This window comes from Vidua macroura, chromosome 20 (genome assembly GCF_024509145.1).
Source record: "Vidua macroura isolate BioBank_ID:100142 chromosome 20, ASM2450914v1, whole genome shotgun sequence".
In the NCBI taxonomy this organism is placed as follows: Eukaryota; Metazoa; Chordata; class Aves; order Passeriformes; family Viduidae; genus Vidua; species Vidua macroura.
The window spans coordinates 3,233,519-3,259,903 of record NC_071590.1 but is presented as its reverse complement, the minus strand read 5'-3'; the positions used below and the strand labels follow the sequence as shown (position 1 = coordinate 3,259,903).

The 26,385-nt window shown below is 39.7% G+C and overlaps 1 protein-coding gene across 11 annotated transcripts in view; it reads left to right on the top strand.

The window, feature by feature from the left end:
- Positions 1–26,385, top strand: part of GTF2I (general transcription factor IIi) — a 92,786-nt gene that overhangs the window by 45,137 nt on the left and 21,264 nt on the right. For 8 of the 11 annotated variants that reach the window (XM_053995392.1, XM_053995391.1, XM_053995389.1 and 5 more), the window contains exons 16-28: positions 2,603–2,665; positions 4,234–4,356; positions 6,378–6,440; positions 7,542–7,646; positions 10,951–11,013; positions 12,031–12,216; positions 15,008–15,070; positions 16,773–16,877; positions 19,544–19,606; positions 20,826–20,930; positions 21,714–21,779; positions 23,448–23,631; positions 25,030–25,082. In XM_053995392.1, coding sequence (XP_053851367.1) covers positions 2,603–2,665; positions 4,234–4,356; positions 6,378–6,440; positions 7,542–7,646; positions 10,951–11,013; positions 12,031–12,216; positions 15,008–15,070; positions 16,773–16,877; positions 19,544–19,606; positions 20,826–20,930; positions 21,714–21,779; positions 23,448–23,631; positions 25,030–25,082 — 1,242 coding nt within the window. The remainder of the gene's footprint in view (positions 1–2,602; positions 2,666–4,233; positions 4,357–6,377; positions 6,441–7,541; positions 7,647–10,950; positions 11,014–12,030; positions 12,217–15,007; positions 15,071–16,772; positions 16,878–19,543; positions 19,607–20,825; positions 20,931–21,713; positions 21,780–23,447; positions 23,632–25,029; positions 25,083–26,385) is intronic. The other 3 variants (XM_053995394.1, XM_053995395.1, XM_053995397.1) reach the window with 3 other exon arrangements.

Below are 26,385 nucleotides of genomic sequence, written 5' to 3'. Positions count from 1 at the left end.
TGGTGGAAGTCCTGCTCCAGCTCAAGCGGGCCCTCCGTGTGGCAGCTCCTGGGGAAAAGGGGAGAAGGGACATCTTCCCCAGGCACCCATGTGGACCCTGCTGGTCACTCGTGGAGCTGGTGAATCTTAGTGTAGCAGCCAGGATTAGCTCTCTTGCAAGCAACAGGCTAACGAGATGGCAGCCGGCAGAGCTCCGTGGCAGCGTTTACAAACACTGTATAGGAGAGGTGTAAGGCAAAGGAAGAGCACACGGCCATTTCTGCTCCCAACCAGGCAGCTGCACACACCCAGTTAAGACACTGTCAAAACAACCCAGCTTCCCCTTCCTCCCCCCATAAACATTCCAGCAGTATGCCAAGGCAATCAGCCACCTATTTTCTCTCTTGACTGCTGTCTGCTCATCATTTCCCTGGAAACAGATGGGAAGAAAATGCCCTGAAAAAGGGAAAAAATACCTATCCCCCCAACACTCCTAAGTCATGCCACTCCAGGGCTTGCTATAAGCAAATTGCGATAGGAGTTGTCATATTTTAAGACATGAAAGGCATTTGTAATGTTCTCATCACCCAAAGTTTAGTGGTTTGGCAGGATGTGCAAAGCACATCATTGTGCTGCTGGCTTTGCTCTGAGCACGTGGCTCTCCAGCCTGACTTGTGTGCTTTTGAAGGCAGGTTTTGCTAAGAGCAGTGCTCCTTGCAAATGCCATTAGTTTTGCTTGGAAGTTAGGTATCACCATAGCTAGGGGTACCATGACATGAAATTCAGCATCAATTCTCCTGATCAAGGAGAATGAAGTTCATTGCTTGTGCTGGCTGCAGTATGAACTGAAGTCATTGGAGGAGAGAAATGTAGGTAGTTTGTTTTCCTCAGCATAATGCCATGTGCTTTATACCTGACTGTGAGGAGGGAGCATGAGGAAGGGGATGTGTGATAGGAAATGACTGCGATTCTGACTGCTGTTATATGTCACTGGGGGTTTTCACTGCTTTTCCCTTCAGTAACCATGGTAAGATGGTGAAAAGGGAAGTAAGAAAACCATGGTGTGCCTGGAATCCCCCAGGTTTGCTGTAGCTAATGAAGGTGTCTGAGGTGGTCTTAATGAGATTGGATGAGTGGGCAGCATGGTGTGATAGGAATTCAGCAATCAGAAAGTTGAGGTTAAGTGTGTCAGAAGAAATTGTTTTGAAGGGAACAAAATCATGTTTGAGAACGTGGAGCTAGAGCTGATGAATGACAGAATTCAGTACCGTGAAGAAGGCTTCTTAAGTAGGAGCTGCGTGTTTAACCAAGAAGAGAAGAGACCTAGTGATGAAGACATCTTGTTGAAAAAAAAAAATAAAATTAAATGCTTAACACCATTGATTTAATGTGTCTTAATGAGAAATGTCCCATCTGGGAGTTTTCTTCCAGACCTTTGCTGACATTTGCTTTGAGTTTTTATGCACAAGTCCCTTAACTATGAATGTTTGTCAGGGATTTGGTGCTAGACTAGCTGTAACATCTTCCAGTCTCAAAATATCCAAAAATGCTGTATATTTTAAATTTTTTAAATCTTATTTATTTCTCTCAAGCATATTCTAAAGTGATCAGTTGATGTGACAGGCTTATTTATAACTGTATTTTATGTTCAGGTCTAGTAAAATAACTCCTAATTCTTCTTCCCTTTTGTAGTACTTTGCATTTGTTAGTTCTGTACCCAGCACTCCCTTGGAATTAGACCAAAACATGATATTGATTTCCATGAACTGGATGATGTATTTGACACAGTTCAGATGCACTGCAGTTGAGGTGTCCCAGTAGATAGAGCTGGATTTCTGCTCTACACCACACACATCATATGAAGAGAAGCCTTTGAAACAAAGATTCCTTCAGACTTGCTCCCAAAATGATACTGTACCCCAGCATACAGAGATCTAAAGGAAAATACTCTTCAAAATGCACAAGTGCAGCTTTACTCTGCTGGAATAACTAAAATCTGTTCCTTCATGAACTGCTGCATAATTTTGATAGAGTTCCTGATAGAATTAGCTTCACGTTGTTTAACTGTAGTGCAGTTAAATGTAAATTGCTCTATCTCACAGTGAGTGTTGATTGGCTAATCCTGGTTGTCTTGTTGGTGCTCTCTGCCCCAACAAAAGCATTGTGATCATGAATTTCCCTCCCCTGCTTGACTGTTGGCCTTGCAGCCTGTTGTGGAAGTCTTGATGGCACAGGAACCATGAGTCTGTAGAGCTAGTAAAAAAATACCTAATCTTTGTGGACAGGCAGCCTTTGTTTCTATTTTCAGTAATCCTGGGTAAGAGAGGGGAAAATACTTATGATTGTATTAACCCAAGAGAGCCAAGGAGATGGAATTGCCTTCAGTGATAGCAGCAACTCTGCAGTGTAGCAGGTGCAGTTTAGCAAGTGTAATGTTCCCCCCTTGCCTTTGTCTGGAATTGCTCAAAGGCTCGTGGTAACAATTGATTGCTTCTATATTTGTTGCATGCTGTGAATGCAAGAGGTTTCTTTGACCATGTTGGTTTAGATGCAGGGGCATGGAGTGTTTGGTTGAAAATCTTGTCCAAGTCCATCATTGAGCAGTCCTGTTTTTCCCTTTCAGATTCCTCCCAGCATGACCCGTCAGAACCAAGTGGTGATTCTGAGGCTGAAATCACAAGTCAAGGTCAGTTTCCCAGGTCATTGATTTTGGTTTTTTGGCATTTTTCTATCCAAAATTCTGTTTTCCAACACCTGCATTACTTGGCACAGAATGAAGAGAATTTTGTGTGCCGGTGGTAACTCTGAAAAATACTCATTGAGTGGACAAGATGTTATAAGATTCCTTCATTCTGGAGAACACATTGCTTTATAAACACGCTGGAGTTCTGTGTGACATTTGTAGTTAACACAAGCTTCTGGGAAGAACGGTACCAGGACAGAAAGGCAGTGTTGCAGGTGGTGTAAGTGGAGCCTCAAGGTGTCTGTCTAATATTGGTAACTCTGAGATGCAAACCTTTGCACTGAGCAGCTCCCTTTGTCATCTAAATGGCTCTAAAGGTGCTAAGCAGTGTCCCTGCTGTCCTCATGCTGGGATGTTGGTAGGAGGTGAGCTGTGTTTCTTGTATTTGGGAATGAGTGTCCTGTAACTGCTTTAAAACACAGCTGAGATTGGCTTTTGCAGTGCTTGCTGTGGAATTAGATTAAGAGCATCCAATCAGCAATTTAGAAAGTAGGCAGGGCATTTGTGAGAAAGTGAGCACTTCTGGCATTACTTTCACCATTTTATAATGCAACATGGAAATAACTCCAACATTACCTCAACAGAAATGTTTATATGAGAGGAGTCATGAAGTTCTGCTTACATGTGAAGGCCTTTACCTCAAAAGTAAAAGTGCTCTACAATGTTTTCTGTGTCAGAGTATAATAGAGCTCTATCGGTACATGATATGTCCATGTGTGATATTATTCTTGCTAAGTAAGACTTGGGTATTCTTGCTTGGTGAAATTTGGTGCATGTTTTTCTGCATGTGATATTAGTTTTCTTTGTCTGCTCTAACTATTTGTTCTCTCTGAGGTTGGAGGAATTGTTAATTGGGCAGTCTAAAAAGCTCGTTAGCTTAAGGAAGGTAGGGGTGCATTGGGAAGTGACAGGCTGAGTAGCCACTGTCTGGCACTTTGCTAGTTTTGCTGTTCTCCTGTGTGTCCACTTGTGTGTGTTTAAGGCAGAGTTGACCAGTTTGATGAATTCCATTGGCACCCATTGATTTTAGACTGGTTTGAAAGTGAGTTTAGACCATTTGAGCTCTTCAAGACAAAACATAGGTACTGTCTTTTGTGATCTAGTATGGAATGATGTTACTTCCAGTTAGATACCAAAGGTAGTGCCTATCTGCACAATTTATTCTGTGATACCTTTTGCTGCTGCATGGTTGTTTTACAGTCATGCAATGCCCAGTCCTGTTTCAGAAGGCAATGTTGTTTTCCTTAGGGAGTACAGAAGCAGTTTTGTTTTTTGCTGTCTTGTGCTTTGCACAGGCCCTTTTGTAGGAGCAAATTGTTCTTTCACTGGTAAGAACAGGAGCTTTCTGGAGTTACTCATGTAAATAATTTGTTGCAAAATTTGTTGCATTGATAAGCGGAGTTCCTTAATTCTGTTTTAGTTTTGAAATTCAAAGCCGTCCCAGTGCTGCACAGAAGTTCCTTGGACAAAAAACCTTTTTTCTTTTTTTTTTTTTTAATTATTTGTTTTAGATGATGATGATGATGATGAGTACTTGCCATCTAGCAAGAGAAAGAGAAGGAGAAGGAGGAATACCAGGTCGGCTAAAGAAGCTGCCAATAACAGGAGAAGAAAAGCAAAATATTTCAAGTCCCGTAAGATGAATCTTAAAGATAATTTTATCTCCATGCTTTGTTTTATAAAAAGGTTTTGGGAAATTTGGTGCTGCAGGAATGAGACATGTTAGTGCAAGCCTTCATTTAAGGGCCCTGGGCTCTTTGTAGTTGAATTGCAGCAGTACAATTATCACTATAGGCTACCACTGTTGTATTTTGGTTTTTGACTTAATGATGTAAGTAGGTTTAGAAGAAGTTGAAATCTTTTTATTGTGTTCTTTCCTGATCCCTTCTGTTGGGTTCTCTATACAAACGCATCCGTGCACTTCAATTTAGTCTGGTTGAAGATGCTTCGCCTGGTATTTTTTGTGATCCTGTACCTCTCCTTTATTCTGTGGTTCATTTGGCTTATGGACACATTAATCTGTCTGCTTTTATTAGGTTCTGTGCAGTCAGGAATATGGTTTTTTACTTGAAAGTTTTGAAGGCAGCCACCAGCGTTCTGATAGCAGTAAAGGAAAAGATGTGGAAATACAGTCAGAGCATATGAGATGTGAAGTGTTTTTTTTGTAAGGATAATAATATCATTGGATGTTTTTTCATAGAAATATTTGGGAAGATGTCACCTAATTGGAATCACACATCTTGTCCAACCATTCTCTTTTCATATTTCCACCCGGTTGGCTTTTTTGATATTTGTTTTGTTTTGCTTTTAATCTCCCAAATCACACCACTCTGGGGCTTGCTATAAGCAAATTGTGATGGTAGTCTTCATTATTTTAAGTCATGACAGGGATTTCTAAGGTGCTCATCACCCAAAGTTTAGTGGTTTGGCAGGATATGAAAACACATTGTGACAGTCAGTTTCTCTGGACAGAGGGACATTATTCTGTCTCTCAGGAGAAGCACAGAGAGAAGAAGAGAAACCAATCTTTATCTCTGCTCCTTTGTTTTCCCCACGTGGAATGTGGTGTGGAGATTGTTTACCTGCAGTGATTGCTGGGTTGGATTCTGGTGAAGGTAGTTTGTGTTCAATGACCAATGGGATCCAGCTGTGGCTCGGGCTCTCAGCAGAGTCATGAGTTTGGGTTAGTTAGATAGGGAAGTAAAAAGTAAGTATGTAAAATAGTATAGTATCTCTTTAAATAGTATATTAATGCAATATAGTTCAGTTTTAATAAAGCTATCCATCAGCCTTCTGATCTGGAGCCAGACATCATAATTTTTTCCCTGCATCCAGGGATCGCCTCATTTTTACTGTAGCACATCATTGTGCCACTGGCTTTGCTCTGAGCACGTGGCTCTCCAGCCTGACTTGTGTGCTTTTGAAAGGAGGTTTTGCTAGCAGCAGTGCTCCTTCTTTCAAATGCCATTAGTTTTGCTTGGAAGGTAGGTATCACTATAGTTAGGGGTACCATTACATGAAATTCAGCATCAATTCTCCTGATAAAGGAGAATGAAATTTTGATAGAGTTCCTGATACAATTAGCTTCACTTTGTTTAACTGTTGTGCAGTTAAGTATAAATTGCTCTATCACACAGTGAGTGTTGATTGGCTAATCCTGGTTGTCTTGTTGGTGCTCTCTGCTCCAACAAAAGCATTGTGATCATGAATTGCCCTCCCCCGTTTGATTGTTGGCCTTGCAGCCTGTTATGGAAATGATCATAGTGCAGTAACCATGAATTTTTAGAGATGGTAAAAAAAATACATTATCTGTAGAGAAAGACAGCATTTGTTTATATTTTCAGTAATCCTGGGTTACAGAGGGTGACTTATGATTGTATTAACCCAAGAAAGCCAAGAAGATGGAATTGCCTTCAGTGATAGCAGCAACTCTGCAGTGTAGCAGGTGCAGTTTAGCAAGTGTAATCTTCATCTTTTTGCCTTTTTCTGGAATTGCTCAAAGGCTCATGGTAACATAGCTTTGCTTCTGAATTGTTACATGCTGTGAATGCAAGGGGTTTCTTTGACAGTGTTGGTTTAGATGCAAAGTCATGGAGTGTTTGGTTGAAAATCTTGTCCATGTCCATCATTGAGTAGTCCCGTGTTTCTCTTTCAGATTCCTCCCAGTATGACATGTCAGAAAAAAGTGAGGATCCTGAGGTTGAGGTCACTGTTGAAGGTCAGTTCCCCATGTCATTGATTTCAGTTGGTTGGGCATTTTTCTATCCAACATGTGTTTTCTACAGATGGCATAACTTAGAACTGAATGAAGAGAATCTGTGCTGGTGTTAACTGTGGTTTGGATTGTACACTGCTTGGTAAATGAACCTGGTGGAGCAGTATTAGGAAACCTCAACATACTGAAGATATTGGATTGCTGGGCTGGTTTTAAAACGATGCCTTACAGCAATTTGTATCTTTTGCATAATTTTCAAGTGTTGTTAAAGGAAAATAGTCATTGAGAGGACAAGATGTTATAAGATTCCTTCATTCTGGAGAACACATTGCTTTATAAACACGCTGGAGTTCTATGTGACATTTGTAGTTAACACAAGCTTCTGGGAAGAACGGTACCAGGACAGAAAGGCAGTGTTGCAGGTGGTGTAAGTGGAGCCTCAGGGTGTCTGTCTAATATTGGTAACTCTGAGATGCAAACCTTTGCACTGAGCAGCTCCCTTTGTCATCTAAATGGCTCTAAAGGTGCTAAGCAGTGTCCCTGCTGTTCTCCTGTGTGTTCACTTGTGTGTGTTTAAGGCAGAGTTGACCAGTTTGATGTATTTCTTTAGCACCCATTGGTTTTACACTGGTTTGAAAGTGGCTTTAGAATATTTGAGCTCTTCAAGACAAAACATAAGTACTGTCTTTTCTTTTGAGATCTACTAGTGGAATGATATTATTTCCAGTTAGATACCAAAGGTAGTGCCTATCTGCACAATTTATTCTGTGTTTTCTTTTGCTGCTGCATGGTTGTTTTACAATCATGCAATGCCCAGTCCTGTTTCAGAAGGCAATGTTGTTTTCCTTAGGGAGTACAGAAGCAGTTTTGTTTTTTGCTGTCTTATGCTTTGCACAGGCCCTTTTGAAGGAGCAAGTTGTTCTTTCACTGGTAAGAACAGGAGCTTTCTGGAGTTACTCATGTAAATAATTTGTTGCAAAATTTGGTGCCCTGATAAACACAGTTCCTTATTTCTGTTTTAGTTTCGAAATTCATAGCAGTTCCAGTGCTGCACTCGAGTTTCCTGGATTTACAAAAAGGGGTTTTTTGTATTGTTTCTTAAAGATGATGAGGATGACTACATGCCCTCTGGCAAGAGACAGAGGACCACCTATTCAGCAGATGAAAATGCCAGTGCTGAGAGAAGAAACGCAGAAGAGTTCAATTGCAGTAAGATCAAAATTCTAGACTATTTTATCTCCTTGCTTTGTTGTATGAAAAGGTTTTGGGTAATTTTATACTGCAGGAGTGAGACAAGTTAACGCAAGCATTCATTTAAGAGCCCTGGGCTCTGTGTAGGTGAATTGCAGCAGTATAATTATCATCATAGGCTACTACTGTTGTATTTTGGTTTTTGACTTAATGATGTATGTAGATGCAGAGGATCTTTCCTGATCCCTTCTGTTGGGTTCTCTATACAAATGCATCGGTGCACTTCAATTTAGTCTGGTTGAAGATGCTTCGCCTGGTATTTTTTGTGATCCTGTACATCTCATTTATTCTGTGGTTTATTTGGCTTATGGATACATTACTCTATCTGCTTTTATTAGGTTCTGTGCAGTCCAGAATATGTTTTTTTACTTTATAGTTTTGAAGGCAGCCACCAGCGTTCTGATAGCAGTAAAGGAAAAGATGTGGAAATACAGTCAGAGCATTTGAGATGTGAAGTGTTTTTTGTAAGGATAATAATATCATTGGATATTTTTTCATAGAAATATTTGGGAAGATGTCGCCTAATTGGAATTGCACATCTTGTCCAACCATTCTCCTTTCATATTTCCACCCGGTTGGCTTTTTTGATATTTGTTTTGTTTTGCTTTTAATCTCCCAAATCACACCACTCTGAGGCTTGCTATAAGCAAATTGTGATGGTAGTCTTCATTATTTTAAGTCCTGAAAGGAATTTCTAAGGTGCTCATCACCCAAGGTTTAGTGGTTTGGCAGGATGTGAAAAGCACATCATTGTGCTGCTGGCTTTGCTCTGAGCACGTGGCTCTCCAGCCTGGCTTGTGTGCTTTTGAAGGCAGGTTTTGCTAGCAGCAGTGCTCCTTCTTGCAAATGCCATTAGTTTTGCTTGGAAGGTAGGTATCACCATAGCTAGGGGTACCATGACATGAAATTCAGCATCAATTCTCCTGATCAAGGAGAATGAAGTTCATTGCTTGTGCTGGCTGCAGTATGAACTGAAGTCATTGGAGGAGAGAAATGTAGTTTGTTTTCCTCAGCATAATGCCATGTGCTTTATACCTGACTGTGAGGAGGGAGCATGAGGAAGGGGATGTGTGATAGGAAGCGACCAATATTCTGACTGTGCCTTGGTTTTGACTAGAGTTGTATAGCTACAGATGCTGAGTGTGTCCCTTTGAGTCAGAGTAAGGCTTTGTAACACATCTTTTTCTGAGATCTGTTCTTTTTCGCAAGTTTCTGTAAGAGAAGTTTGGAAAGTTGCACATGGCTTTGCTGAATAGAATAAATCTGTTGTTCATGAAGGCTGATATTTATGAAAAGATCTAGAGGCAGTGGCTAAAAATTACAGGTAACAATCTAACCTAAATTTAATTTGTGGTTTAAATAGGCATACAGAGTAGGCAGCCTTGTCTGGATTCTGAAAAATAAAATTATTTATTGCTCATCCTCACAAAAAGGAGTGAGACGGACAAATCAGTGGCAGTGTTTGAAATTTATGGAGTCTTGGGTTTAATCTGTGTATTAGTAAAGAAATGCACAGAAAAGGCATTTAAAGCTCTTCCAGAATTTTGTCTGCACGCTACAGCCAGTGATGCAGATTTTGCACAAGTGATTGTTTCCATCAAAGAACACCTTTAGATTTGGTTTATTTTGTTATATATAACGAGGGTTTTCACTGTTTTTCCCCTCTGGTAACCTTGGCAAGATGGTGAAAGTGGCAAAACCATGGTGTGCCTGGAATCCCCCAGGTTTGCTGTAGTTGATGAAGGATTCTGAGGTGGTCTTAATGGGATGAGTGGGCAGCACGGTGTGATTGGAATTCAGCAATCAGAAAGTTGAAGTTGTGTGTGTCAGAAGAAATTGTTTTGAAGGGAACAAAATCATGTTTGAGAACCTGGAGCCAGTGCTTGTGAATGAGAGAATTTAGAACTGTGAAGAAGGCTTCTTAGGTCGGAGCTGTGTGTATTTACTAAAGATCAGAGGAGACCTAATGATGATGATATGTTGTCCAAAAAAAGGTACTTCATTGTTTAACAAGATTGGTTTAATGTGTCTTAATGAGAAATGTCCCATCTGGGAGTTTTCTTCCAGAACTTTGCTGACATTTGCTTTGAGATTTTTGCAAGATTTTCTTAACTATGAGTGGTTGTCAGGGATCTGTTGCTAGACTAGATGGATCATCTTCCAGTGTCATGGCTATTCTAAGATTTTGAAAAATGCTGTATATTTTTAATTGCTTTAATCATATTTAATTCTCTCAAGCGGGTTGTAAGTGATCAGTTGATGTGACAAGTTTTTTTACCACTGTACCTTATGTTCATGTCTAGTAAAACAACTCATTCTTCTTCCCTTTTGTAGTACTTTGCATTTGCTAATTCTGTACCCAGCACTCCCTTGGAATTAGCCGAAAACATGACATTGATTTCCATGAACTGGATGATGTATTTGACACAGTTCAGATGCACTGCAGTTGAGGTGTCCCAGTAGATAGACCTGGATTTCTGCTCTACACCACACACAACATGTGAAGAAAAGCCTTTGAAACAAAGATTCCTTCAGACTTGCTCCCAAAATGATACTGTACCCCAGCATACAGAGATCTAAAGGAAAATACTCTTCAAAATGCACAAGTGCAGCTTTACTCTGCTGGAATAACTAAAATCTGTTCCTTCATGAACTGCTGCATAATTTTGATAGAGTTCCTGATAGAATTAGCTTCACATTGTTTAACTGTAGTGCAGTTAAGTATAAATTGTTCTATCTCACAGTGAGTGTTGATTGGCTAATCCTGGTTGTCTTGTTGGTGCTCTCTGCCCCAACAAAAGCATTGTGATCATGAATTTCCCTCCCCTGTTTGACTATTGGCCTTGCAGCCTGTTGTGAAACACTTAATAGCACGTCAAAAATGAGTATGTAGCGATGGACAAAAAATACCTAATCTGTGTGGACAGGCAGCCTTTGTTTCTATTTTCAGTAATCCTGGGTAAGAGAGGGGAAAATACTTATGATTGTATTAACCCAAGAGAGCCAAGAAGATGGAATTGCCTTCAGTGATAGCAGCAACTCTGCAGTGTAGCAGGTGCAGTTTAGCAAGTGTAATCTTCATCTTCTTGCCTTTGTCTGGAATTGCTCAAAGGCTCATGGTAATATATGTTTGTTTCTATTTCTGTTGGACACTGTGAGTGCAGCAGGCTTGCTTGAGAGTGTTTAGATGCAAAGTCATGGAGTGTTTGGTTGAAAATCTTGTCCGTGTCTATCATTGATCAGTCCTGTCTTTCTCTTTCAGATTCCTCCCAGTATGACGTGTCAGAAAAAAGTGAGAATCCTGAGGTTGAGGTCACTGTTGAAGGCGAGTTCCCCATGTCATTGATTTCAGTTTGTTGGGCATTTTTCTATCTAAATTCTGTCTTCTGAAGCCTGCTATACTTGGCACTAAATGAAGAGAATTGTGTGCTGGCCCTGTGTGTAGTTCGGGCTGTGCATTGCATGGGAAACGAACCTGGTAGAGACATATTAGGAAACCAAAATATAGTGATGCATATTGGACTTGCTGGGGTGGTTTTAAAATGATGCCTGACAGCAATTTGTATTTTTTGCATAATTTTCAAGTGTTGTTAATGAAAACTACTCATTGCATGGACAAGATGTTGTAAGATTCCTTCATTCTGGAGAACACATTGCTTTATAAACACGCTGTAGTTCTGTGTGACATTTGTAGTTAACACAAGCTTCTGGGAAGAACGGTACCAGGACAGAAAGGCAGTGTTGCAGGTGGTGTAAGTGGAGCCTCAGGGTGTCTGTCTAATATTGGTAACTCTGAGATGCAAACCTTTGCACTGAGCAGCTCCCTTTGTCATCTAAATGGCTCTAAAGGTGCTAAGCAGTGTCCCTGCTGTTCTCCTGTGTGTTCACTTGTGTGTGTTTAAGGCAGAGTTGACCAGTTTGATGTATTTCTTTAGCACCCATTGGTTTTACACTGGTTTGAAAGTGGCTTTAGAATATTTGAGCTCTTCAAGACAAAACATAAGTACTGTCTTTTGAGATCTACTAGTGGAATGATATTATTTCCAGTTAGATACCAAAGGTAGTGCCTATCTGCACAATTTATTCTGTGATTTCTTTTGCTGCTGCATGGTTGTTTTACAATCATGCAATGCCCAGTCCTGTTTCAGAAGGCAATGTTGTTTTCCTTAGGGAGTACAGAAGCAGTTTTGTTTTTTGCTGTCTTGTGCTTTGCACAGGCCCTTTTGAAGGAACAAATTGTTCCTTCACAGGTAAGATCAGGAGCTTTCTGATGTTACTCATGTAAATAATTTGTTGCAAAATTTGATGCCCTGATAAACACAGTTCCTTATTTCTGTTTTAGTTTCGAAATTCAAGGCAGTTCCAGTTCTGCATGCGAATTCCATGGACAAAAAAACAGGGGGTTTTTTATTGTTTCTTAAAGATGATGAGGATGACTACCTACCACCTGACAAGCAACTGAAGAGCAACAATTTGGCAAATGAATCTGCAGATGCTGAGAGAAGAAAAGCAGTGGAATTTGATTCTGGTAAGATAAAAATCCTAGATGATTTTGTCCCCCTTTCTTTGTTTTATGAAAAGGTTTTGGGTAATTTTGTGCTACAGGAGTGAGACATGTTAGTGCAAACCTTCATTTCAGAGCCCTTGGTTATGTGTAGGTGAATTGCACCACTGTAATCATCATCACAGGCTACCACTGTTGTATTTTGTTATTTGACATGATGACATAGATAGATGCACCACAAGTTGGGATTTCCTGGTTGTGTTTTTTCCTGATCCCTCTGTTGGGTTTTCCACAGAAACGAGTCCATGCGCTTCAGTTTAGGCTGCTTAAAGATGCTTTACCTGGTATTTTTTGGGATTCTGTACCACTCCTTTAGTCTGTGGTTTGGTTTGTTTTGGCTTCTGGACATATTAATCTGTCTGCTTTTATAAGGTTCTGTGCAGTCAGGCATATGTTTTTTACTTGATATTTTTGAAGGCAGCCACCAGAGTTCTGATGGCAGTACAGGAAAAGATGTGGAAATACAGTTATAGCATTTAAGATGTGAAGTGTTTTTTGTGAGGATAAATTAAGATCCTTGGATATTTTTTCACATAAATATTTTTAAATATGTAGCCTAATGGAAATTATACATCTTCTCCAGCCTTTCTCTTTTCATATTTCCCCCAGTTTGGCTTTTTTGATATTTGTTTTGTTTTGCTTTTAATCTCCCAAATCTCACCACTCTGTGTAGGAACACAGTTTATGGTAATTGGGAGCTTTGCAAAGCAGGTGAACAGTATTGAAAGCATTGAGGCAAGGAGTGCCCAGGTGTACTGACCAATCATAAAAGGGTATAGAGGGCACACAGGCATAATGCATGTAAGATAAATGGCATAAAAGGTTGTACTGTGGAATAAGAAAGGGCTAATTCTTAGAGCTTTCTGAAACTGCATGGTGTCACTCTCTGTGTTATGGCCATCTCAACTTCGACATCTGCTGACCCCAACGTGATAGTGAGGTGGTTCAGGCAGACAACTGTGGACCTAACAGCAAAGTAGGAGGACTGAGAGCCTAAAAATCTGAAGGAGTTATAGCCAGGCAGACCTGGCTCTTCCAGAAGTTGTGTGACTTCTCAAAGCTACAGCCAGTAATGCAGATTTGCTAAAGTGATTGTTTCACTCAAGAAAACCTTTAGATTTGGTCTACTTTGTTATATTTCCCTGAGAGTTTTCACTGTTTTTCCCTTTTGGTAACCTTGGCAAGATGGTGAAAAAGGAAGTGACAAAACAATTGTGTTTGCTGTAGCTGATGAAGGCGTCTGAGGTGGCCTTGATGAGATTGGATGAGTGGACAGCATGGTGTGATCAGAATTCAGCAGTCAGAAAGTTGAGGTTATGTGTGTCAGAAGAAATTGTTTTGAAGGGAACAAAATCATGTTTGAGAACCTGGAGCTAGTTCTTGTGAATGACAGAATTTAGAACTGTGAGGAAGGCTTAAGTAGGAGATGTGTGTTTACCCAAGAAGAGAAGAGACCTGATGATGATGATATGTTATTAAAAAAAAGCGTACTTCAATGTTTAACACCATTGGTTTAATGTGCTTAATGAGTAATGTCCCATCTGGAGTTTTCTTCCAGAACTTTGTAACTAACTGCTATGAGATTTTGCACAAGTCCCTTAACTGTGAGTGTTTGTCAGGGATTTGGTGCTAGACTAGTTGTACCATCTTCCAGTCTTGTGGGTATTCTTAAATATCCAAAAATGCTCTATATTTGTAATATTTTTAATCTTATTTAATTCTCTCAAAATTTTTCTAAGTGATCAGTTGATGTGACAGGCTTTTTTATGACTGTACTTTATGTTCATGTCTAGTAAAACAACTCCTAATTCTTTCCTTTTATAGTACTTTGCATTTGCTAATTCTGTACCCAACACTCCCTTGGAATTAGACCAAAACATGATATTGATTTCCATGAACTGGATGATGTATTTGACACAGTTCAGATGCACTGCAGTTGAGGTGTCCCAGTAGATAGAGCTGGATTTCTGCTCTACACCACACACATCATGTGAAGAGAAGCCTTTGAAACAAAGATTCCTTCAGACTTGCTCCCAAAATGATACTGTACCCCAGCATACAGAGATCTAAAGGAAAATACTCTTCAAAATGCACAAGTGCAGCTTTACTCTGCTGGAATAACTAAAATCTGTTCCTTCATGAACTGCTGCATAATTTGATAGAGTTCCTGATAGAATTAGCTTCACATTGTTTAACAGTAGTGCAGTTAATTATAAATTGCTCTATCTCACAGTGAGTGTTGATTGGCTAATCCTGGTTGTCTTGTTGGTGCTCTCTGCCCCAACAAAAGCATTGTGATCATGAATTTCCCTCCCCTGCTTGACTGTTGGCCTTGCAGCCTGTTGTGGAAGTCTTGATGGCACAGGAACCATGAGTCTGTAGAGCTAGTAAAAAAATACCTAATCTTTGTGGACAGGCAGCCTTTGTTTCTATTTTCAGTAATCCTGGGTAAGAGAGGGGAAAATACTTATGATTGTATTAACCCAAGAGAGCCAAGAAGATGGAATTGCCTTCAGTGATAGCAGCAACTCTGCAGTGTAGCAGGTGCAGTTTAGCAAGTGTAATGTTCCCCTCCTTGCCTTTGTCTGAAATTACTCAAAGGCTCATGATAACAATTGTTTGCTTCTATTTTTATTTCATGCTGTGAATGCAAGAGGTTTCTTTGACCATGTTGGTTTAGATGCAGGGGCATGGAGTGTTTGGTTGAAAATCTTGTCCATGTCCATCATTGAGCAGTCCTGTTTCCTTCTTTCAGGTACCTCCCGGCATGATATGTCAGAAACAAGTGAGAATCCTGAGGTTGAGGTCACCCTTGAAGGTTAGTACCATGGGTACTTAATTTCAGGCTTTTTTTGCATTTTTCTATCCAGGATGTGTATTCCCATGCCTGCATTTCTTGGCACTGAATGAAGAGAATCTGTGCTGGTGTTAACTGTGGTTTGGATTGTGCATTGCTTGGTAAATGAACCTGGTGGAGCAGTATCAGGAAACCACAATATAGTGATGCATATTGGATTGCTGGGGTGGTTTTAAAATTATGACTTACAGCAATCTATATCTTTTGTGTATTTTTCAAGTGTTGTTAATGAAAAATATTCATTGAGTGGACAGGCTGTTACAAGATTCCTTCATTCTGGAGAACACATTGCTTTATAAACACGCTGGAGTTCTGTGTGACATTTGTAGTTAACACAAGCTTCTGGGAAGAATGGTACCAGGACAGAAAGGCAGTGTTGCAGGTGGTGTAAGTGGAGCCTCAAGGTGTCTGTCTAATATTGGTAACTCTGAGATGCAAACCTTTGCACTGAGCAGCTCCCTTTGTCATCTAAATGGCTCTAAAGGTGCTAAGCAGTGTCCCTGCTGTCCTCATGCTGGGATGTTGGTAGGAGGTGAGCTGTGTTTCTTGTATTTGGGAATGAGTGTCCTGTAACTGCTTTAAAACACAGCTGAGATTGGCTTTTGCAGTGCTTACAAATTAGATTAGGAGCAGCCAATCAGCAACTTAGAAAGTAGGCAAAACATTTGTGAGAAAGTGAGCACTTCTGGTCTTACCTTCACCATTTTGCAATGCTACATGGAAATAACTCCAATGTTACCTCAACAGAAAAGTTTATATAAGAGGAGTCATGAAGTTCTGCTTATGTGTTAAGGCCTTTACCTCAAAAGTAAAAGTGCTCTGAAAATGTTTTCTGTGGCAGAGTATTGCTGAACTGTATAGATAGTTATGTACAAGATATGTCCATATGTGATATTATTCTTGCTAGGTAAACCATACCCTTGGTGATCTGGGTGCATGTTTTTCTGGATGTGAAATTAGTTTCTTTGTCTGCTCTAACCATTTGTTCTCTCTGAGGTTGGAGGAATTGTTAATTGGGCAGTCTAAAAAGCTCGTTAGCTTAAGGAAGGTAGGGGTGCATTGGGAAGTGACAGGCTGAGTAGCCACTGTCTGACACTTTGCTAGTTTTGCTGTTCTCCTGTGTGTCCACTTGTGTGTGTTTAAGGCAGAGTTGACCAGTTTGATGTATTTCTTTAGCACCCATTGGTTTTACACTGGTTTGAAAGTGAGTTTAGAACATTTGAGCTCTTCAAGACAAAACATAGGTACTTTCTTTTGTGACCTAGTATGGAATGATATTACTTCCAGTTAGATACCAAAGGTAGTCCCTATCTGCACAACTTATTCTGTGATTCCTTTTGCTGCTGCATGGTTGTTTTACAATCATGCAATGCCCAGTCCTGTTTCAAAAGGCAATGTTGTTTTCCTTAGGGAGTACAGAAGCAGTTTTGTTTTCTGCTGTCTTATGATTTGCACAGGCCCTTTTGTAGGAGCAAATTGTTCCTTCACAGGTAAGATCAGGAGCTTTCTGAAATTACTTAGGTAAGTAATTTGTTGCAAAATTTGGTGCCCTCATAAGCACAATTCCTTATTCTTGTTAGATTTTTGAAATTCAAGGCAGTTCCAGTGCTGTACATGAATTCCCTGGACAAAACTCAAGTGATTTCTATTTGATTTCTTTTAGATACTGACCATACCTATGTACACTGTGACAGGAGACGGAGGGGCACCAAATCAGTTAATGAAGAGGCCAATACTCGGGGAATAAATGCAGAAGAGTTCAATTCTGGTAAGATGAAAATTCAAGATGATTTTGTCACCCTGCTTTGTTTTATGAAAAGATTTTCTGTAATTGCATGCTGCAGGGGTGAATCAAGTGCAAGCCTTCGTTTAAGAGCTGTGGACTCTGTGAAGGTCAATTGCAGCAGTATAATCATCATCATAGGCTACCACTGGTGTATTTTGTTTTTTGATGTGACAACGAAATTAGAGGCACAGGAAGTTGAAATCTTTTTATTGTGTCCTTTCCTCATCTCTTCTGTTTGGTTCTCCACAGAAACGTATCCACGTGCTTCAGTTTAATCTGGTTAAAGATGCTTCACCTCGGATTATTTGTGTACCTCTCCTTCATTCTGTGGTTTGGTTTGGTTTGGTTTGGTTTAGGGACACATTACTCTGTCTACTTTTATAAGGTTCTGTGCAGTCAGAAATATGGTTTTTTACTTTATAGTTTTGAAGGCAGCCACCAGCGTTCTGATAGCAGTAAAGGAAAAGATGTGGAAATACAGTCAGAGCATTTGAGATGTGAAGTGTTTTTTGTAAGGATAATAATATCATTGGATGTTTTTTCATAGAAATAATTGGGAAGATGTCACCTAATTGGAATCGCACATCTTGTCCAACCATTCTCTTTTCATATTTCCACCCGGTTGGCTTTTTTGATATTTGTTTTGTTTTGCTTTTAATCTCCCAAATCACACCACTCTGAGGTTTGCTATAAGCAAATTGTGATGGTAGTCTTCATTATTTTAAGTCATGACAGGGATTTCTAAGGTGTTCATCACCCAAAGTTTAGTGGTTTGGCAGGATGTGAAAAGCACATCATTGTGCTGCTGGCTTTGCTCTGAGCACGTGGCTCTCCAGCCTGGCTTGTGTGCTTTTGAAGGCAGGTTTTGCTAACAGCAGTGCTCCTTCTTGCAAATGCCATTAGTTTTGCTTGGAAGGTAGGTATCACCATAGCTAGGGGTACCATGAAATGAAATTCAGCATCAATTCTCCTGATCAAGGAGAATGAAGTTCATTGCTTGTGCTGGCTGCAGTATGAACTGAAGTCATTGGAGGAGAGAAATGTAGGTAGTTTGTTTTCCTCAGCATAATGCCATGTGCTTTATACCTGACTGTGAGGAGGGAGCATGAGGAAGGGGATGTGTGATAGGAAGTGACCAATATTCTGACTGTGCCTTGGTTTTGACTAGAATTGTATAGCTACAGATGCTGAGTGTGTCCCTTTGAGTCAGAGTAAGGCTTTGTAACACATCTTTTTCTGAGATCTGTTCTTTTTCGCAAGTTTCTGTAAGAGAAGTGTGGAAAGTTGCACATGGCTTTGCTGAATAGTGTGAGATGAGGGTCTGAAGTGATGCAGGGTTCCTGGGCAGGTGCACAGGTGAGCCAATTTATTGTAAAAACCTGGCCTTTTTAAGCAATTAGCTGGTTATTAGTTAGATGGTTTTAAATCATAAGAATCTTAATTCAACCAACCACCATACACTCTGATGGAAACACACTATGGTTACATAACATGATTTCTATCTCTAATTTGGCTGAGTCATTTGCCCATAGTCTTTGACTGCTTAGCCAAAGTAGGAGGTGTGAGGCGTGATTTTACCATATTTTCTCTTTATAAAGTTTTACCTATATACAACAAAATATAATAAAGATATTGTTCATGAAGGCTGATATTTATGAAAAGATCTAGAGGCAGTGGCAGGTAACAATCTAACCTAAATTTAATTTGTGGTTTAAATAGGCATACAGAGTAGGCAGCCTTGTCTGGATTCTGAAAAATAAAATTATTTATTGCTCATCCTCACAAAAAGGAGTGAGACAGACAAATCAGTGGCAGTGTTTGAAATTTACGGAGTCTTGGGTTTAATCTGTGTATTAGTAAAGAAATACACAGAAAAGGCATTTAAAGCTCTTCCAGAATTTTGTCTGCATGCTACAGCCAGTGATGCAGATTTGCACAAGTGATTGTTTCCATCAAAGAACACCTTTAGATTTGGTTTATTTTGTTATATATAACAAGGGTTTTCACTGTTTTTCCCCTCTGGTAACTTTGGCAAGATGGTGAAAGTGGCAAAACCATGGTGTGCCTGGAATCCCCCAGGTTTGCTGTAGTTGATGAAGGATTCTGAGGTGGTCTTAATGGGATGAGTGGGCAGCACGGTGTGATTGGAATTCAGCAATCAGAAAGTTGAAGTTGTGTGTGTCAGAAGAAATTGTTTTGAAGGGAACAAAATAATATTTGAGAACCTGGAGCCAGTGCTTGTGAATGAGAGAATTTAGAACTGTGAAGAAGGCTTCTTAGGTCGGAGCTGTGCGTATTTACTAAAGATCAGAGGAGACCTAATGATGATGATATGTTGTCCAAAAAAAGGTACTTCATTGTTTAACAAGATTGGTTTAATGTGTCTTAATGAGAAATGTCCCATCTGGGAGTTTTCTTCCAGAACTTTGCTGTCATTTGCTTTGAGATTTTTGCACAAGTCTCTTACCTATGAGTGTTCCTTTGTCTGGAATTGCTCAAAGGCTAATGGTAAAATCTGTTTGCTTCTATTTTTATGGCATGCTGTGAATGCAAGGGGCTTCTTTGACAACGTGGTTTAGATGCAGGGGCATGGAGTGTTTGGTTGAAATTCTTGTCCATGTCAATCATTGAGCAGTCCTGTCTTTCAGATTCCTCCCAGCATGACTCATCAGAAGCAAGTGAGGTTTCTGAGGCTGAACTCACTAGTGAAGGTCAGTACCCCACGTCATTCATTTGTCATCTAAATGGCTCTAAAGGTGCTAAGCCGTGTCCATGCTGTCCTCATGCTGGGATGTTGGTAGGAGGTGAGCTGTGTTTCTTGTATTTGAGAATGAGTGTCCTGTAACTGCTTTAAAACACAGCTGAGATTGGCTTTTGCAGTGCTTGCTGTGGAATTAGATTGGGAGCAGCCAATCAGCAATTTAGAAAGTAGGCAGGACGTTTGTGAGAAAGTGAGCACTTCTGGCAATACTTTCACCATTTTACAATGCAACATGGAAATAACTCCAACATTACCTCAACAGAAAAGTTTATATGAGAGGAGTCATGAAATTCTGCTTACATGTGAAGGCCTTTACCTCAAAAGTAAAAGTGCTCTGAAAATGTTTTCTGTGACAGAGTATAAGAGAGCTCTATCGGTACAAGATATGTCCATATGTGATATTATTCTTGCTAATTTAGACATAGGTATTCTTGCTTGGTGACATTTGGTGCATGTTTTTCTGCATGTGATATTAGTTTTCTTTGTCTGCTCTAACCATTTGTTCTCTCTGAGGTTGGAGGAATTGTTAATTGGGCAGTCTAAAAAGCTCATTAGCTTAAGGAAGGTAGGGGTGCATTGGGAAGTGACAGGCTGAGTAGCCACTGTCTGGCACTTTGCTAATTTTGCTGTTCTCCTGTGTGTCCACTTGTGTGTGTTTAAGGCAGAGTTGACCAGTTTGATGAATTCCATTGGCACCCATTGGTTTTAGACTGGTTTGAAAGTGAGTTTAGAACATTTGAGCTCTTCAAGACAAAACATAGGTACTGTCTTTTGTGATCTAGTATGGAATGATGTTATTTCCAGTTAGATACCAAAGGTAGTGCCTATCTGCACAATTTATTCTGTGATTCCTTTTGCTGCTGCATGGTTGTTTTACAATCATGCAATGCCCAGTCCTGTTTCAGAAGGCAATGTTGTTTTCCTTAGGAAGTACAGAAGCAGTTTTGTTTTTTGCTCTCCTGTGCTTTACTCAGACCTTTTTGAAGGAACAAATTGTTCCTTCACAGGTAAGATCAGGAGCTTTCTGGAGTTACTCATGTAAGTAATTTATTGCAAAATTTGTTGCATTGATAAGCAGATTTCCTTAATTCTGTTTTAGTTTTGAATTTCAGTGTTGCACTCGAGTTGCCTGGACAAAACTCAAGTGATTTTGTTTTTTTCTGCTTTAGATAATGATGATGACTATGTACCCCATGAGAAAAGACAGAGGAGCCCCAAGTCGGCTAACGACACGGCCAATAGTGGGAGAAGCAAAGGAATACAGTTCAATTTTGGTAAGATGAAGATTCTAGATGATTTTATTTCCCTGCTTTGTTTTATGAAAAGCTTTTAGGTAATTTTGTGCTACAGGAGTGAGACATGTTAATGCAAGAATTCATTTAAGCGCCCTGGGCTCTGTGTCCATTAATTGCAGCAGTATAATCATCATCATAGGCTTCCACTGTTTATTTTATTATTTGACATATAATTGACAACATAATTGGATGCACCAATTTGGATTTGCATTAACTTCTTTTTTGCAGGTGTATTTTCTTTCAGAAATAGGACTTCTGTGGGTATTTTGCAGCACCAGGACTTGGAGAAATAATGGATTAAAGTAGAGAATGGTAGATGCCTCCTGATCCAGTAGTTGTACAGATTTCCACCAATACAACTCCATGTACTTTCTGTAAGCTTTATCAAGCTTTTCAGCACTCGTATCTAGATAACTCTCAACAGCACCTATAAACTGCCTTTATCCGTGGACGCAGCAAGAGCTGATGACTGAGCCATCAAAGAGAGAAATAATTTTTGGAAGTTACTTTAACCTAGTTTTTGTTGTGGTTTTTTTAAACTTCATTTAATATGCATCTTTCAGAAGTAATCTTTAACATTTTATTTTGTACATTTTTTTTTAAGTATCCATGCATTTTAAGCTGTAATCTGTACTGTACTCAGCAGGCACCTTTATGCAAGTAAAAGTACACACTTCATATTTCATTTAGTGGTAACACAGATTTTACAAGAGGTTCTCATTTTTGTTTGTAGTGTGACATGTCCTCCTCTTTTCTTTGCAGACCAATGGAATACACGAATTTCAGACTTGAGAAGGGAAGTTGAAGAGCTGTTTGAAAAAAGATATGGTATGTGTTACACACCTTTCCAAGCCATTGCCTGTAGTCCTTTGTCACAGCAAGTTACAGACTGCTCTTCGGCATGCATCTTGTTCTTGGCTCAGGAGCACACCAGAACTGACAGCACCAAAGGGCTAAATACTGTTAGAAGACATAAAATTGAGGAAAGTAGTTTTTTTGATGAGCAGAGTAATTTCATAATGGGATATCTGTGTTTGGCACCAATGTGTGAAACTTGAATTTATTTTTCAGTTGTGCTCAGTCTCCTGGAGCACCTGCGTGCTCACGTATCTTGGGCACCCACATTTGAGAGAGCTGTCCTTTTCTCTGCAATTACACTGAGTCTTTAAGTGAAAGAAACTTTAGAGTGGCGCTGAAGAGAGGCTGCCACTCAGTGGTTGTTCATTTTTGATTTTGATTGTTTTACAGTGAAGCAAAAATTATATATCCTAATGGCTCTTGGAAAGAAAAAGCAGCAGATATATTAGACTTTGGAATTTGTCTCCAAATGCTGCACTTAGATATGTTTTGTGTCCACATACCACAAACTACAACAGCATCAGCAAAGATTTAAAAATAAATGCTGGTGTGCCTCTGCCATGAAAAGTGGAAGTGCTTTCAGAATAGACCTTGTGATTTTGAGTTACTACATGTTTGGGATGTGACTATCATCTGACATCTAAACAGCTCACTGAAAGCAACTTGCACCAAGGTAATACAGTTCAGAATCTTATTCACTGTATTTTAATTGCTCTAGAAATGAGCATCATTCTTAGTGAATTGCTTTAGTTTTGATTTTGATGTTTGCACATAGCAAAGTTGGTTGAAGAAAATTAAGTTGGTTTAAGACAATTTAGGAGGTAGACACTATGGAATGAGTTGCGTCCCATTATGGTATTAACAATCCCTTTCCAGCAATACTACACTTCAATAGGTGTAAGTGAAAAAATAACAGTCTAGTTGCAAGGAAAACAGCAACGGGCAAAAAGTAAAAGGAAATAATCATTAAATAAAACATTGCTAAATGTCTGGAAGTCCATGGCAGCAATGGGAAATCTGGAATGGTGGGGTATGCCCCCCTTCCCAAGCTGCTAGTTACTTGCTTTTCATTTGTTTCAAAGATTTCATTAGGAGGGCCATGCTTTTTTCAGCAGAGTTAGAAGTGTATTTATTATTTCATTAGTGGTTCTTTGGATTTCTAAAATACACAGAAACTTCAGGAATTCGCTGAAAAGAAGGGGTATGTGCCCCTACTCCAAGGCATTAATGACTTGTAAGCCAATAGTAGTAACAAATAGTAACAGAGATACTGAACTGAAATATGCTTGGTTTGTCATAAGATCTAAATAATTTAATCTTTCAAAATGCTCTATTAAGCAAAACCAAAATAGTGAGAATCTTCACTCTAACAGGTGCGGTCACTGCTATTAAATGTTTACATGAAGGGAAAAGAGGACGATCTGCATATGTTTGCAGGGTTGCAGCTTGTTTACTGTGAATCAAAGTGATTTTGCTATTAAATAAAGTCCCTCACAACATGAATGCTTGAATGTTTAAATTGTGCTGAGGGGTTATTGCCTGTATGCTAAATACAACATTCATCAGAGTGATATCAAAGAGGTAATTGAATAGAGCCACAAGCTAGTCTAATGTTTTTATTCTCCTTTTTCATTAAAGCTGAAGCTATAAAAGCGAAGGGTCCAGTGTCTATCCCATACACAACCTTCCAGTCACATCCAGAAGATTTATGTGTGCAAGGGCTGCCAGATGGGATTCCCTTCAGGCGTCCAGCCACGTACGGCATTCCCCGGCTGGAGAGGATACTTCTAGCAAAGGAGCGGATCCGGTTTGTGATTAAAAAGTAAGGACTTACATTTTTGTCTCTACATTACTCATTGTCTTCTGCTGGTTCCACTTTGCTTCATTCTTCTTCATGGAATTCCAAACTGGTTTCTACTGACATATTAATTTATGGTACTAAGGAGTAGTTTTTAGTTATGTCCACTCTGGTATATTCAGCTTATCAGACCAGTGGACCACTTAGAGTGGTGGTGGAGAGATCTCTGGACAGATCTCTTCAATATTATGGACTTCTTGTCAGGGGCAGACCTCTTTGTACTGTTCACATCTCTGCAACTGCAATACATGTTGAAAGCCATTGACTTTTGGATATTTGATCCTATTTGAGAATCCTGGCCTAATTTCAGCTTATGTTTTTTTTTTTTTAAATTTGCTGGAATGTTGTATCAAGGTGTCTATGGCTGTATTTGTATAAAGCATTTCCCAGGGTAAGCTTGAGGCCAACACATAGCTGCTGGTTCCTGTGGTTTAGATGTCCTTGGCGTGTCTGGAGGTGGATCAGGTAGTGTACATGAAGGAGATCTCTGATGGAGACTGATTGAAGTTTAAAGGAAGCTTCAGTGAGTAACAGCTGATGTTTTCCTGTGTTCAGTGGTGGGCCTAATCCAAGGTTTTTGAAATGGACAGGAATCTGCTGACTGCAATGGTCAGGCTCAGAACTGGGGGTAGTGGCAGCCCCTGCCTCTGTGCATGCTGCCTTTACCACGGGTGCTAGTTACTTCCATTTGAGAGGAACATAGTAAGTTTCTATCATCCTAATGCTTGCAGGTAACTAGAAAAGGAAGAAGTGTAGATCTACCTTGTGTCTCATTTAAAATAAGATATCATACATAGATCTAATCAGTTATGCAATGCTGGCACCCGCTTTTGTCAAATATGTCTTAGTTGTTTACAGAAATTAATTTTTGGTGTTCATTGATTTTGAAATGTGTAACCAAAGCAGCTAAAAATCTAGTTTGGCTCTGTGAGAAACATCAAAATGTTTAATTTTTTGTTTGTTCAACTGTGGATAAAATTAGATTTATTTTGGAAACCGAAGTGTCTGCTTTGAAGTTTACTCTTCTAGAGATTAAAATTTTAATTTGTATCTTTGTTTCTGATTAAGTGTATCTCACAACTCAGAGGTAAGTTTAATGGAAGCTGTACGTCACCATTAAATGGGTAGATACTCACAGTCACCAGATATGGGTATTGGGTATGAAAAATGTTTTGTCAGTAGGGTTCCAGTCAGCTCTTAGGATACTTTGGTGTTAGTTGGAATTTAGTGCTGGGGATCATGATGTCCCCTGGGAGGTTGTTTGGTTTTGATCCTTCAGTAAATAGTAACTTGAGGCTGTAGCTGGAGGCTAGTTTCTCAAAGTGTCTGTCACTGTTGAAATATGCACCTTAAATCTTTCAGGCCTGAACTTCTCAATTCGACAGGTGCTCCAGTGGTCAATACAGTTTCAACAGGTAGGTTTTCAAATGTGTGAGTTGTACAAGCACAGTGTGATATTCCTATTTGTCCTATATACCCATAGTCTTCTGTTGTAAAAAGTATATCAAAGACTGTATTTAAGTGAATATTAAGGATCTAAATTAAACAAAGCAGGTATACCATAAGGATGTCTATTTAACATGTGTGCAGGAAGCTTTTCCTGAAGTATAAGTTAACTTAGTGTATTGAGTCTTAATAACCTACTGTACCTTCAAGCACAAAATTCAACTACAAAAATAATAGGTAGGCTAGTAACTGAACCTTAGCTTTAACTGGACTCTTATGTGGCTTTTAAAATTAGCCTTTTTTCTGTTGTTTTAGTAATTTTTAATACAGTTGTACTGATTATGAAGGCAAAACAAGTACATTGCTCAACTCATAAAACCCCTGTAGCTAAGAAAACCAGTGGTAACCAATTTCTACGGTACAGGCTTCTGAACAGTTGCTTATGTGGCTTGTCATCACTAGCTATCACTTGATAGAGGTGCATGTGACCTCTGCATCTTCTCTAATAAGAGAAGAGAGCATCCCAGGGAGCTGTCAATAACATCTCAGAGAACACAGGAGACAGGAGCTGTCTGAGCCTCCTTTCCTGAAGTTTTCTTCCTGTTTGGATTCCCTCTTTCCCAGTAATTTATTATGTCCTCTGCTGCTCCCTGTGTCCACTGCCATCTCAGGAGACAGAGCCATGGAGCCCCTGCTCTCTCAGCTCCTTGTGGCTCCATGTCCAATTCCTGCTCTGTCCATAGGCCCTGACAGCTTGTGTCCCCAGCAGGAAAGGAATGGGATGAGTATGGAACCTGTATTTTGTATATGATCTTCATTTGCATTCCTGTGGGAAGCAAGCTGGTCCAGGAGAGTTTTGTAGAATGGCCTCAGTCCTGAGACTCTGAGAAGATGGATACTGGCTGCAAGACAGACCAGTTGGATCTCAGGAGTGGCTGGAGAAGTGTCAGCTGGTGCTTATGCTGATAGCCCAGTCTGGTGCAAGTATGGAACACAAGTCATTGCTTTTGCATTCTGACTAAACACACGGTGTGACAGCTGGCCAATGTCTTCTTTGAGACTGGGAAGCTTCACTTGTTGGTCACAAAGACATAGTCAGGAGCAAAAAGTGATTTGCATTACATGTGCTTTGAGCCTTTAAAAGCAAATTTTCATCCCATACACATGCCTAATTCTGCACTGAATATCAATAAATTCTTCAGGAAATGAAACCATTGAAAAACTCCAAGTGGAATCTGCAGTTTGGAGGTGGATGATGAAAGTACTGCAGTT